The sequence below is a fragment of the Cephus cinctus genome, unplaced genomic scaffold (genome assembly GCF_000341935.2).
Source record: "Cephus cinctus unplaced genomic scaffold, Ccin1 Ccin1_scaffold1124, whole genome shotgun sequence".
NCBI lineage: Eukaryota > Metazoa > Arthropoda > Insecta > Hymenoptera > Cephidae > Cephus > Cephus cinctus.
This window is the reverse complement of record NW_014333629.1, coordinates 389,372-404,899: the sequence shown is the minus strand read 5'-3', so window position 1 is coordinate 404,899 and position 15,528 is coordinate 389,372. Positions and strand designations below refer to the sequence as shown.

At 38.9% G+C, this 15,528-nt stretch overlaps 2 protein-coding genes across 7 annotated transcripts in view; one reads left to right on the top strand and one right to left on the bottom strand.

The window, feature by feature from the left end:
• LOC107272195 (head-specific guanylate cyclase) overlaps positions 1-15,528 on the bottom strand; it is a 60,291-nt gene that overhangs the window by 16,778 nt on the left and 27,985 nt on the right. Inside the window, exons 1-2 of one of the 5 annotated variants that reach the window (XM_015749102.2) lie at positions 9,477-10,018; positions 9,038-9,350 (exon numbers count right to left, since the gene is read on the bottom strand). The exons of 3 other annotated variants lie outside the window; for them this stretch is intronic. In XM_015749102.2, the coding sequence (XP_015604588.1) occupies positions 9,038-9,286 (249 nt within the window). In that variant the 5' untranslated portion in view covers positions 9,287-9,350; positions 9,477-10,018. Of the gene's footprint in view, positions 1-9,037; positions 10,019-15,528 lie in introns of those variants that run through there. One more of the 5 variants, XM_025089509.1, reaches the window with a different exon arrangement.
• The window catches only part of LOC107272197 (guanylate cyclase soluble subunit beta-1), an 81,146-nt gene that overhangs the window by 40,941 nt on the left and 24,677 nt on the right, over positions 1-15,528 (top strand). The window lies entirely within an intron of this gene.

Genomic DNA, 15,528 nt, shown 5'->3' with positions numbered 1-15,528 from the left:
ATAATGCCGGGTTCACAATTTCGTTGGTACGCCTGACCATTATTTAACTCCTTTGTCAAAATTTACTTCGCCGTATTACAGTGGCGATTTTCCTGAAGAGTCGCTTTCATACGTATTCCACTTTAGGGATTTTAAACCCTTTTCTTCCGCGTTGAAAATTAATTTTCACCACGAGTATCGTTATTGTGGTGCTTTGAGGATTTTTGTATTATCATATATATTTATGTATGCTGCTCGTACTAAAGGCTGTTGTATCGTAACGTGAAAATACATGAGGGGCAAGTGGGGTTGGGACATTAAGGTTGGTCTGAGGATAAAACGATGCATGAAAATAAACACCATGAATGGAGTTACCATGGAGATTAGAGTATAGGAGTCCCATCTCTAATAGGGGAATCAACGAAAAAACGACATCAGAAATGCGTCGAAATAAGAAATTCACTATTTCGCCGATGGCGTCGCTGTTGTCAATAACTAACATATATATGTATAGATATAGAAGCGATGTAGATTATATATATATATGTATATCTTTTCGCCCGGTACTCTCCCCACCATCGGCGGTTTCACTAGCGGAGTCAGCGCCGCAAGTGTCGTTTCGGGCAACCTCAATTTTAACAGCTTTTCGGTGCCATACCTTGTGTACAGAGATGGGACTCCTCTACTCTAGTCTTCATGGGAGTTACTATAGGAAAAAGGGAAAAATACCCAACTCTAACTTTACATATAATTGTTCTACATTCAGCTTGTGTTTACTTGAAAAAGATTTTTCACGTGCATAAATAATCTTGGGTATAGGACTCCGAAAAACAATATGCGTTGATTTCCTTTACCCTGAGAATGAAAAAAAAAATGTGTCGCATTTGAAAAATTCACACAACGAGCTTCGTTGATTTTGTGGATCTGCTTTGGGGGTAAACAAGATTTTTGTTTGATATGCTAATTGAGGGAGCGAATCACAGCATCCACTTTCAGAGAACCGAGATGTGTTCGCAGTAGGTGCATTCGGAAATAATTTTTATTTGGAAATCAATTGTTATTTTTTTCACTTTTTTTTTTTCAAAATACCTTTTTTCTATTTTCTTCTTTTGACAACTCAATGGATGCGTACAGGTTAGGTGTCTGGGGTCCAGATGTGATGTATATGTATGAATCGAACCGGATGTCAATCCCTTCTCAACAACTGTATATAAGGCGAGATTAATTTTTGGAAAATCAATTCTCCCGTCAGGGAAACGTTACGCACGATTTAGTTATCTGCATTCACATTCTCTGCGAATCGCTGCAGGTCCAACCGTTTCCCTGTCAATTTACATTTGACTGTGATATTTCCAGATCCTCGAACACGATATGGCGATTCCCATGCCACGTTTAATCAAATACTCTGATTGGATGCTCGATACTCGAATGAATTTAGTATCTGGATATTCGATGAAAAATTACTGTTTATTACTAGTCGAGTTCTCTCAGCCGTGATAATTCACCAAAAACCCTCGAATATCCCGCCGCAAAATTCTCCATATCGATAAAGTTACAAACAATTGCATTGATTTAAATATCGAAATCCCCAAAGTCACATACGATACTCGTTTAAACTCCCGCCGTATCTTTAGCCGTATCTCACGCGTGTAAAAACGTATACGTACGTGAGGAGAAATTTTTTTTAAAAAGTCCCTTCAAAAAACGTAAAACTCATCTTATAATTTTTTCAAAATTTCATCACTCCCAAGCATATTCCGTGACCGGGTATAAATTTTTCTTTCGCTCCAAAAAGTAGAGAAATGAAATTGGATCCAGGGCTTACGTAAAAGCTTATCAAATTTTTCGCAAAATGACATAATATTAAATTAACAATATTTTTACTGCGCTTTGAAGTCAAAAAAAAATTGTAACAGTATTTACACGTCTGATTAATCAGTCACGTCGTCTGAAATAACACCGACACTCGAACGGCACGAGTTTTGCCTTCTATAGTTCCGAAACGAGTTAAAAGTTAGGTTAATGCAATTTGCAAAAATTCAACTATGCGCTGGATGTACTTGAGACTTAGCAGTCATAACATACCATAGGAAATTGAATTTACGAGAAGCACAACAAATTCCATGGGAATACTTGAAGTATTATATTCACCATGTAAGTAAGTAGGTACCCATGACGTACTGTAAGGATCCTCAAGGAAAACCCTTGCAACTATGGATCTAATATACAACCCATATGCGAAAGCCTTGACACATATGAACCTGCACGTGAAATCATAATTCTTTTTCTTTAGTCGAGGCAATTTATATGTACAGCGTATACACTATATAGCTATAGATATAAGAATATATATATATATATATATATATATATATATATATATATATATAGAAGGGAAAGGAAGGGTGGGCAAAAGACTATCGGGAACTGTCTATAAAGGTGGCAAGTTTTTTTCGTGCCGAACAGCTGCTCTGCATTCTTTCAGGATGCCCATAAAAAGTTGGATGGTGGGACGGCTGCAGAATACAAAGAATCGCGTAAGAGTGTTCGACGATCTGTTGACGATGACAAATCGGCGCCTCGTGCCGACGACACAAGGAGCGATTATCTGAAGACCGGTAAAAAGTATCTTCGTTGTTCTTGTCCATCCTATACTATATCGTAGCCAGTCCATCCTTGTCTCTCTCACTTACTCGCACGTACTTTACAAATCGAATGTTCGGCAAGGGAATTTTTAATAAGCTTTCAAAAGGCCAGGCCTAAACGAAAGCAATTTACCTGAATAAATTATCTTATCTATTTAAATAAATAGAAATTTGGCGTTGGCCAATTTTCGAGATGATTTTACTTACGTATTGACCACTTTGAGGACAGGTGGCCGTTTTGAGGACTATACTCAAAGAATTTTCAGCGTAACGGCAGTTTTGAGGACTGTGAAGCGGCGTGTCACACCAAATTTTTTGAAACTTTTTTTAATGCTAGGCGGAGTTGTGACGGGCTTAAAAAGCATTACGTCAGGTCAGGATAGGGTAGAATTCCAATGCTGTGATGTCCCAAGGTTTAGGTTTATTTTTTTTTTTTTTAAGAACGCATCAGCTCGCTATTGCGAACGTCGCTTTATGATACACTGTCCTCAAACTACACGAACGCCATATATATTCTGCCCTGGACCAATGGCTATGTATCCATAACTTTGAATTTCTAATATTTTTTTTTTTCAATATACAGCATGATTCAGACTCTACCTACCAATTGAAATTAGTATGTCCATTTGATGTCTGTGACAGGACCAAGTGAAATTGGAGATTTATTACAATTCTCCAAAATTCTTCCTAAAATTTGTGTACGCTGACAGGCACTATAGAACATTGGATTATATAGTTACGCGATATCTAGTAAACATCTCAAAAATGTTTCCGTCCTTAATGTTCATACAGATGTAGGACAGGGTCTAGGATTCTTCAACCTGAACCACTGCCATCCATTTCCTCTTGAACTAGCGCAAAGCCATAAACGCCGAAAATACCGTAAAGGCATTTGCGATAAATTTACGAAAGTGGGTTGGAATAAAACCCCAACCGCGAGATCGTTCCACCAGTACAAGGGGCAGCATCCCCACGAGTGGTACCAGTACTGGAAGTACGAGCGATCCAAAAGTGATGAAAAATGAACCCAGGTTCTTTACGAACCATTCTGCCTTCAGTAGGAAAATAAAGCAATCCCTCTTTTAAATTCGGTCCTTGCATCGTTATGCGCGCTTCGTTGGTTACGTACGGAGGAAGCTTCAATTAGTAGATAATGATCGTTCCTGGCAATGATGCATTCTGGGAGAAGGACCGCGAGGGAAACAAGGGCAGGGAGGAAACTGTCAAGAGTAAAACAAAAATTTAAAAGAATATAGATCCATACGGTTATGGAGGAGAGAAATTGGCACGAAGATTGGCCAATATCCTGATTGCCATATTCTGATTGCAGCCAAAATCAATAGAGCAGTTCGTATGTAGATACGTGTCTAACTACTGGTGATCAGGAAGTTCAGGAGTTCTCATTTGAGCCGTTCGAAAGGCTCGTCGTGTCAAGTGAGTGATCGTCGGGGGCTCAACCGCGGATTGGATGGGTAAGTGACAACTACTTGGAATACATGGCGCATCGTCATAGCTAAATTACATGTATATATATATATATGGTGTATATATATAATACGTACTGGAGCTCAATAAGAATTCTTGTGAAATCGTTTGGCACGTAAATCGAAAATTCATTCGCCATCGGCCTCACCCTCAGGAATGGTTCAGAAAGATTCATCCCTCCGGGACGAGTGAGTGACGGCCCTGAGACGAGGACCTCGTCATCATCCCCAGTGATGGAGGTGCTGGAACGCTATCAGGGTGAGACCGAAAAGACGGCGGAAGATCGATCGTTAGGCGGCCCTGCTCCTTTATAAAATATTTTGTCGTCATTTTCGAGCGACTCCCTACCCCCATGCAATATACAGTCTACCCCAATGGCATCCTGTCCTACTTTTATCACTTTTTTAGTTTTAGTATGAATGACCTCGAATTTTCTTAGTCCAAGGAGGGACATCGGGTTCTCAGTTGGTTTTAGTTGATTTTTCTTTTCTTTTTTATCTTCCTTTTTCTCGTCGACGAAAAATTCTTCCTTTGAATATGAAATGCATTCTAGGAAAAAGTTTCTCTAACGAGGAATCTATCGTGATTCATGAAACTGCCGCTAGGAGCGCTCCCATCCATGTTTCGTTAAAAGTGTCTTATTTCCCTGGGACGAATATTCATAAGCCACTCGCTGAGCATTTTGGTAGCGAAAGCAGAAAGAAATTAATGCATTTGAAAATGAAGAGGATGCACGAGATATCACGGTATAGAACCGTTTATAGTATCGAGAAATGATACAGGCGGATGCTGCGCCTGGGCGGCTGTAATGGAGCATGAAATTTTGAGATAATGTACAAGATGCATTGAGGGATGCTGAAATGCATTAGTAATGTGAAACTAAAAGCGATATACATGATATGATAAAGATATCGATGAAATAGTTAGAAGAAAAATTAAACAGCATCCCTTAGTTATTTTCAGCAATTACGTTTCAAGGACGGATAACGAATTTCTGTAAAAATGGTCTACCCCAATTTTGAAGGGTGTCTATTGTAAAGAATCTCTGGGTACTGTTGAATCCATTTGAGTATCCTCGGCGTAATCTCCCACATTGTTCGCACCCTTCCCGGTCGCAAAGTTCAGCAAGTTTTACGGTTGGAAACCCTTCTTGGCCAACCCTTCCTGTCCCGTTATCAGGGACGAAGGCTCGTATAGCTACGCGTTACGGCAAAAGAGACTCGGTCAGATAGAACATTGAATTTTCTGCAATTCACACGCTCGTCCGAACAGAAGCTCCATTCGGGCTGCGTTGAAGCTGCATTGGAATTAGTAACAATTGCGAAATCCGAGTGTTTGGGTTCTATTGAAATTTCCCTATGGAGTCGAGAAAATAACCAGGAGGTTTGTATCCTTACATACGTGGTAAATGGGTATCTATTGTTAGACGATCTAATGGGTATGTGCAGTTTACATACGTATGTATACTGATATAGGTAAATCGGACAAGGGATCGATTAATGGAAGGGTAAGTATCCCCTGAGTTATCTCGGAACGTTCCGGTCGTATATTAACACAGGGTTGCCATTACAAAAAGACGAAAATCCCGGCCGAGGGGGTAGGAAACTTCTCTGGTAACTTTAGGCTTCGGGTTTTCCACGCCCGAGAGCGAGGGCGAGAGGGACAGGGAGGAAGTGAAACTACGTCACTTCCTTACCCGTCTCTTATGGCGGACTATAGTTGTTTGCCTTGAAAACCATCAAGTTACCAGGGTTCGTCCTAGATTGGGACAAAATACTTTTTTTCTTATCTTCTGGCCATCCTACACTCCAGCTTGGTGAAACTCTCTTGGAAGACTGACTACTGCAGGGACATTCTTTTCGAAGTGTTGCCAACATCCAGGTCTCGTCGTTAAGTTTCTTTCGTGCGGGTAGCGCCTTGAGGGAATTTAGAACATTGGTGGAAACTTGAGTAAGGTTTGAGGATAAAATCAGACAAAGTAACGTGGATCTTAGTCGATCGGAACATTTTGGAATTATATTGAGAATTCGCATTAAAGTCGAATTGGACGTAAAGATTTTGTAGCTACATGTGAACTCTCCAGTAGGAAAATTCTAAAATGAACGATGAAAGATGGTGTACTTGGGTTGTGAGATCCATTCATATTTGAGGGGCCTTCTCGTTATGCGCTTGTACGTAAGAGAGTCCTCCGAGGCTGAAGTTAATGTTAAAGCATGACTGTGGTTCGCATGAAACTGCGTCGCTCAATGAAAGCGACTTTCTGCGAACTTCTTAGTCACTCATCTTTCATAACAAGGAAATTCCGAAAGTTTGTCTTTTCTCGCAAATTTTCTATTACGGTACCAAACTTCACTGACACTTCATGAAGTCTCGAAACTTTTTCATGTTTCGTTGCGCACAAGACACGTGGCAATGCGTATTGCCTTTCGTTGAGAACTGTATGAGGGAATACTGGAACGTATTTTTCATTGTCGCATTAAGCGCATTGTGAACTAAGCCTTAGGTAGGAATTTGCCGTAAATAATCTTGTTAATGTCTGCCGGGCAAATTTACGAGACTTGGATTTCGTTTTCCCTTAGGTATCACGAGAAACGTTAAATTCGCACAGTGGAATCCCCATTAAGTATACAATGCATTATTAAACCGGAAGATCAGGATCATAGCTACTGTAGCAAATTCGAAAAACTATAGTACAATGTTTATATATATAAAAAACTATAATGCAACAGCACGATATTTTGACTACGATTGAAATCCACTAGATCCTTTCATAAGCAGCTACGCTATCTCTGATGAAACCAGCCGGAGATAGAAAGTACTCAAAGCAACCCTTAGGCCGCCCGAAACCCGAACCGCAGGCGCGGTTTTATGCTTTGAGAAATTACATTGGCCAACACAGAGAAACCGGGAATAGCGAGAGAAAAGAAATTTTTTAAGTAACAAAATACCACAAAACCACTATAGTGACAGAAATTTCGACGGTGTCGTTGAAAATATTTTTTATATCAACAAAATTTCCTTGATAAACTTTTTTTTACAAACTCCACCTAAAATCGTTACTCATGTCAGACACGCGATTCTGTTTTTTTTTTTTTTTTTTTTTTTTAATCCGCCAGATTATTCTGTATCAATTCATAGTTTAACGCGAAATCATTTTTCATGTGGACGAGTTTCCTTACTGAAGGCTTTATTTACTTATTGATTTGAAATTTGCAGTCAAATATTCCCACACAACTTTTACATTATTCATTTTTTTTTTTTTTTTTTTTTTTTTTTTTTTTAATAATCCGCCAGATTATTCTGTATCAATTCATAGTTTAACGCGAAATCATTTTTCATGTGGACGAGTTTCCTTACTGAAGGCTTTATTTACTTATTGATTTGAAATTTGCAGTCAAATATTCCCACACAACTTTTACATTATTCATTGCCTCGCCTATACTTTCATCATAGACGTAGTGCATTATGCTTTCGGAATAGTTCTCTCCTAATTTATCATTCTTACGTGATATAGAGTAACTGTTCTTTCGTCAATCAATATCGTACCGACAGGATACAGAAAACATTCGGTTTGCATTGAAATGCGTTTATACTTAATATAAGGAGGTTGAGTTTAATATCGAAGCCATTCCAATGGCAGAAGATACTATCGATTGCCCCGTCACTTTTGTCATCACGTTCCTGTCTGTGCAAGGGTGTGTATCCGTTTCTATTACAAGTATGAAAGAATCGGGAACAATCGGGTCGAGGGTTGGAAGTTTCAATGTGAATAGTAAACACATAAATAACGAGGTCTGCCTCGGTCGAATGGCTGCGAATAGTTTGGGAGTGGAGAAAAAAAATTCACAGATGAATTTCAAATTTCATTCTAGGCGAATGACGTGCTCGCATTCTCTTTCTGTATTGGTCGTGTCTGCGAAAGGACTGGTAGGGACCGCGAGAGAGAATTTTAAATAAGCAAAGAAAGGACAGGAAGAAAACTCGTGGCCTGAAGTTTTCTTTGTTAAATTTCGTATCCGCCCTGAGGCTGCTCCCTGCATATTGAGTTACGTATCAAGAATGTTATATTGTTATGTTTCAATTTCGCCTTATGTTATTAATTACTGTATACTGCCCCACATTGACCCTATGGTAATTTTGGAAATTGAAAACCGATCCTTCGTTACAAACTTTTTTTCCAATTGCAAATTCCTTTCCACGACCGGGCCTTACAGAAACTAAAAGTTGAGAACGGCGCGAACATTTGAATTACACCGTATACGAGTATGAAAAAAAAATATATAAAATCGAAAATAATTTGTGTTTAGGTCAATAAAAGATAATTGACAGTAATAAAAAAAAATTTGAGATACATGTGATTGATTCAAAAACTGTTACTGTAACAAAGAAAAATTGTTGCAAGGGATTGCGTAATAATTGATTATCCTAAATTGAATTTCAACTACAGCAGAGCCCCTATTGACTATCAGTTACCATAACGAGCCCTAAATTCACCTTCCAATGAATACATCAGCAAGTCCAATATCGCTTGAACTTTTGAGCGGTAAATACGTTTTAGACTAACCCTATCATTGACGAAATTTACACAGAAATTCCCGTCGTCCTCCCCTTCCTTGTCGACTCGTAATCGTGCTTTCGATTCAACAGGTAATACCGGTTACGAATTAATTCAAGCTATTGAAAATGGCCTTGAACACCAGCCAGTACCCTTAAAACTCTCTTACTCTATTACTCCCTTACTTCGTTATACACCCTCTGTAATTTGCTCCTGTCCGACGTAAAGTAGCATCTATACAAAGTAGAAAACAATAATACTACAGAAAGGATATCTCAAAGAGGCAAATAATAAATACATAAACAAATAAACATGTATTTTTACACAATAGCAAATGAAGATTAAATCGAGCAATAGTATATTCTCTGTGTACCGAGGGGTTGGTAAGTACAAGTACGGCTGCCCTTAGGTGCTTCAGATTGAGGGTTTGCGTATCTTCCTGTTCCTCATTGTCGTCGCCTGTTAATGACGTCATTATATGCATGGACGACTGTCGCGTCGTCTTCATCCTCCCGCCGATAGTCCTGCTGCCGATTTTACTACCGGCAAGATTCCCAACGTCCTCCTTGCCATCATCTTCGCAGCTGGTCGCCACGTAACCCCGCGAGAAAGGACATGCCATTTTGCCGCTCGTTGTAAACACAACCCAGCAGCGTCGCTCGAGTAGTTGTTTGTGCGGGACAGCCCTAATTAGCCGGACATGCCACGCTTGTTTATCTACGATCAGCTGTAGCGACAGCGAAGCAACTTTCGCTCTCTCTCTCTCTCTCTCTCTCTCTCTCTCTCTCTCTCTCTCTCTCTCTCTTTCTCACCTACTCCCACTCTTTCTTCTCTTTCCTGAGTTCACCCTCCTCCACTGCTGTTCAACCCCCTTACTTTCCCTCTTTTATCCTTTAATCAACTTGGACGATTCACATCGCCATTTCCATGCAAAACTTCGTACGATCAGCTGATCGTGTTCTTAGATTGGTATCGATCGTCATGTTTGTTTGTTTATCTTTCACTCAAATCCCACTACACGGGTACTTTATACAATAAAGATCCAGTGTCTTCCTTTGTTCTACAATTCTCTCGATTTATCAGTCTCTCTTCGATCGATTTCTTACAACGATCTTGGCAGATAGAGTATCACGAAGAAAAATCAGGATCCGGGCGTGCACGGCAGTTCATCACGGGATTGATGACATAAAAAGCACCAGGAAAGAAGGATCGTGACAGTCGATTAAAAAGCACCGCGTAATCGCGTCAGTAACTGCTTCTGATTAGTAGGTGCGCGCGTATCATCACACTGATACATTTACGAGCGTGGATCATCGAAATCATCATGCAACGGATGCCGTGTCTGAGCGCGTAGCGCCATACTGGTTGAGAATTGACCGAGCAACCAGCAGCGCCAAGTCGTATGCCTCGGGTGGGGAGCCGAGCGCAAACGGAAACGCACGAAGAGGTTAAACGAGAATTCCGAGCGGAGCATTCGAAGCGTAGCTCGTACCAACGCGCATGCGCGACTACGCTTTAACAATCCTGGGTACTACGGTCACCTACGGCTTTACTCTCCTGCTGTCCCACGTACAACCCCTCTGCTACACACCACCGCGCCCGACACAAGCGTGCTTTTCACCCCCTTACGTTAGTCAAGATGCCTGATGCCTACGAGAGTTTTAGCCTCCCAGCCTTTCGTCTGCCCCAATTTCTCGCCATGCTTATACCTACATTTATAATAGTACCACTTAGTGTGTGCACTTGACACTAGGTCTCGCTACCTACCTCTCTTATACACGTCTCTATACGGTTTGCATTCATCCTTTTCTTTCTCCTTTTCTTAATATTTCTATCTCCTAAACTTAATATATTTCTTCCTTGTTCTACTTTTGCTTCTGTCTCCGAGAGTTTTCAATACGTGTCACCACGATATGTACGACCCACCCTGGTTCTCCTGGTCCTCAAACCTATACCTTCTCATTGGTTCAACCCACTCACCATTAGACACCCTCATCCCTTACCTTCAGCTTCATCCCTTACCTTCAACTGTATGTATATATATATACACGTAACTTGGTGTAAAGCGATTGATCGGTCTCATTAGCTCTGCTGAGATTTTCGTTAGTCTCCAACTGAGGTTAGAAATGTATATGTCATATAGGTATACCGTAACATAATAAGTATACCTATTTTTGATACCGACGTACCATTAGAATATTTTTATACGAAAAAATTGTCGATTTCGCATTTCCTTGTTCGTTTTACAGTCTTTGTCCGACGATAAATTACGTCATGGTGATTGCTAGGTAGTTTTGGAATCCTCGTACGTGGTACGTAATTTTTATGTATTTCTTTTTGCAATTTGAACTCTTGCAATTTCAATTCACGTATGCGTACAAGGGTTGCGTATGGCTGATGTACGTAAATTGAAAATATGATATTAAGAAGCTACTTGAATAACATAAACTGAGTTTGAGATGGAATTAAACGTATTCTCTGTTTACATATAGATATAGAAAACTCTCTCGTATCGATATTTGTTCACGAGGCACTTGATCACACAGAGGGTCGTTAGAAGGAAACTTAAGCCCCTGAGGCCAGGGATACCAATATTCTACATTGACAAGCCATTCCGTCGGGTATTGGCAGCGTCTAAATCCTGATACTTTGATAAACTCTATTATATATAAGCTGCCATCAGTTTCGCTTTGATATACTTCCTTATTTCTTCTTCTGACTAATTATTGACACTAGAAGATCAACGAAGAACAATATATGTATACATATGTGTGTATATATATAGATCATATCGATCTTCGATAGACACAAGTAGCATTATATAAAAATCATAAATAATAACAACGTAAATCTGTAACAAGGCTCACTAAATCAATCAACGGATCTGTCAATAATTTAAAATGTAACAAAAGAGATTATTTTGTAATAAAAATTCTCTAGCTTCTTTTTATTATTATTTTGATTATACAAAACATCATTTTGTATACACTATTCAGGATATTAATTTAATTGATCGTAAACGTTTTATAGTTTTTTTTTTCCTGTAAGGTTAATCTCTTTAAAGAAATTACTTTGCGAGATAAAAATTAATCTCATGGACCATCGGATCTTGGGTTGTCGATTAAAGGAAATTACGATCTTCGATTGTCATCGAAATCTTCATTCGTTTGCTAGAATCGCTGTCGCCGATTCAAGTTCCTCTTGAAAATTGGAGAGCGTTCGGAAATGCATCGAGAGTTCTCCTGTCTAATGGAGTATAACTGGTATGGGGAGCAATTTGATGAAATGTGCACAAGGACTCTCTGGATCCTGGTTCCAAACCGGAGCGCACTTGGTTAAGCTTCACTTTGATCTGAACTTGCTCAGAACTGGTCCAGTCCTCATTGCATTGATGCAGTACGAGGGCCAATTTTAAATGAGCGATATTATGGCCACTTGGCATTGCTAATACTTACTACAGAGCCTGTACTCGTGCCTGTCTCTTATAGCTTCCCGTAAGTTTAAGGTATCGTTAACCAATGAGCATCCAGATTTAGGATATAACTGTGATTCCTGATTGGCTAACAGTATCTTCAATTTAAGAGACGCTATAAAGACGAGTTATAAGTATGGACTGGATAGCATATACTATATTTTTATTTTGTATTTTTTTTTTTTTAATCAAAACGTTTTTTTCGTGGTAAAATAATGAAAAATGGTAATTTCCAAAAATTCGAGAATTTCGTACCAAGCGATTTGTATGATTAGTCAAAGATAGGACGGTTGGTAATAACGCCTCAATTTTAAAATTAATCTCATTAAAAAAGGAATGTCTTTAGTTGAACAAAGAATCCATACCGTAAAGGGTAGAATGGCGAAAGTCACGGCGCTAAGTTATAAACGTTAATTACTTTTCTATCTGCCTACTTATTAGCGGGCAACTAATAAAAAAGTTCTGTCAAGACTGTCTTGCTATCAGGACTATCCACTCTCAGAAAACTTAACCGGAACGATCGTCTTCATCCGTCTTAACTTTTTCATGCTGCGTAATAAAAGAAGCTTTATAAGGCCGCTGCGTGAGATTGAGCTTACGTCCGCTCATCATAGAGGCGCGACAGTCTAGGATAAACGGACGGGGCTTTGATTTCAATGACGTATCCGTTAAACGATCACAGCGCCAAAGCGTTTCTTTTTCGAAGCTAACCTCCAAGACGTTTTACGTTCCGATTAAAGACGTAATTATCTCGCGAATGAAATCACTTAATTTTTTCCCTATGCTCAATCCGAATAAGGCTGAATGGATGATGGAAAAAAAATTTGTACGATTTTTCGCGTCCCCCCATTAGTTCGCAAAAGGTCAGCGAATGGAAATAGATTTCATTTCTCGAAAACTGACGATGGACAAATTCTGTACTCATGATGAGCAAACTTTATTCTGAAAGCTATTTATCGTCCAGCATCCACGTTAGCTCCTGTCACTTTTTCCGTTTCGTACTTTTCTCGTAACCTAGTATTCTCGTTTATCTATATATATTTTGTATTTTTTTATAACCTAACATAACCTATACGGTTGTTACGTCAAATGTGGAAAAATATTTCCCAGTGGGAAAATGAAAAATGTTTTACACAGGAAAACAGATTTCCCACTGGACACGGCTATAGCAACCAACGGGCCACAGGTACCTTAATATTTTTGGATATATCGTTGCTCGTCCTTTCCGTATCAAATCTGTCTATATACAGGGTGTAACTTCTCCGGGGTCCGATAAGGGATGAGCCCAAATCGGCTGAGGATCCGGCTCCTCCTAATTTATCCTTGTTGTTGTAGGAATAATAATAATAATATTGCAGTGTACCTGGCACACGTACCAACACAATATTCTAATCGAACGAGGTATAATTATGATAGTGATAGGGCTCCTTCCTTATCGGACCCCGGAAAATTTACACCCTGTATAATTCGATTAAAAATTTTTTTTCTCTATTATTTTTATTACTCTCGTCCTCTAAATATTTCGTCATATTTTCTTAGTTTCCGTCTATTTCGCGGGAGTAGAAAATACATCGTACTGGACTTTTGATTACGTAAACAAACATACCCGCAGGGCATCCACAAAAACGTCATACTGGATCAGGATAACCTTATCAGAACATATCCGAACAATTTTATTACAAAACGAAAAAATTTCGTTAATTAAAGAACAGGTGCGTTTACCTACACTCAGCAATTTTTAAAATTAATTTACACTAGGTTTAATAACGAAAGAAGAAAAAATGGGAAAAAAGGTAAAAGAAAAATTATCGTAAATTATATCCATTAAGCGTAATCAGTATGAAGATAAGAAAGTGCGTGTAAAATTTCGACAGCTAAAAATCGCTAAATCAACTTTCAAATTTGACGATCATTACGAACGAGTAGCCATGAAAATTCAGACTTGTTCAAATCTTGGCTTGCAAATTCATACGAAACTTTTTCTAACTCGAATAATTCGAAACTTATTATGATCGGTTTTCATTTACATAACACGAAACGTAATCTAAATATATTAAATGAAATTTACCGATCTAGTCGCAGGAAATGCGGCAGTTTCCATGTATCTCTTTCGTTACACGTTCACGTCCCCTTAGTAGGTAACCCCCAGCGACGGTTGGTCCTCTGAGCCCGTCAAGCCCAGTTTACAACGCTTACCAAGAGCGCGACATGAAATTCAAATTGCTATGCGCCACTACGTTACATCCTATGCATAATTATCCAGTCGAACAACAGCTGTCTAGCGAATTGGTAATTTCATATCGCATAGCATCGTTATGCATGAAAACTTGACTTGATAATGTCAAGTTTTTTAAAAAATTTTTTTAAGACTTAACTTTTCGCCCGCGGTAGCGATTCTCACTTTTTAATACTTTTCTTCTTTACTGCACTATACGGAAAGATCATCCAACGGCTGTCGTAAGGAACTCACGAAATTTCTAACTTGGAAATTACTTCAACCTTCTTCGCGAATAGTGAGCCGCTTACGAATACTTATGCAGAAACTTGCGGAATATCGGTACACTGAATTTCTCTTGCGAATTTCGAACAAACTCTTAGGGCACATAATAGGTTATTAATAGGGAAGAGTAAAGAATTACTTAAAAACATTTTTTTTAATCAAATTTACGTGGGTATAAACTCTCATATTATATTGATAATATATATCGGATATTATACTATCCAATTATGTATTTAGAATTTCTCAAGAAAATACATATATATATATACATATACATTTGACTGACTTTAAAGACTAATTCTCTCGTTTACTCCGAAATTGTCTTACACGTCTCAATCAATACCTACCCGATATCCAATCTCGAGCCGGATCAGTATTAATCAAATTCTTCATTAAATGCATCGCAACATATATTTATACAGGTAAAACTAAAAAAAAAAAATAAAAAGTATAACCTAAAAACTTTCATAATAGTTCGTGCGTAAAAATCGAGTTGTCGATTAAAGTTGAGCAGGTTAAAAAAAGCAGAGAAACAAAATGGCCGCTAAACGGGCAACACGCTTATACACCTACCCACCTACCTACTTCCCGTTAACGGAGCAAAGTATCGAGGAGAATTGCGTGACCGGTGTGCCAAGAAGTCCTCGATTGTATATATATACATATACATTAAATATATATATATACAGTGTCTTCAGATACGCGTTTCCATAGTTCGTACCGAGGTAGCATTCTGGTTCTCGTTTGGCAAGATGACTTCGGTGAAACTCCGGATATTTGCTCTCGAAAGCCTTTGCCGGCAGCAAGCAGCAGTCTAAAAGTCTAATGCGTCTCAAGAGTTCAATAGTTCAGGTGTCACTGGCAACGAAGAAGGCTTGAAAACGTGGCACAA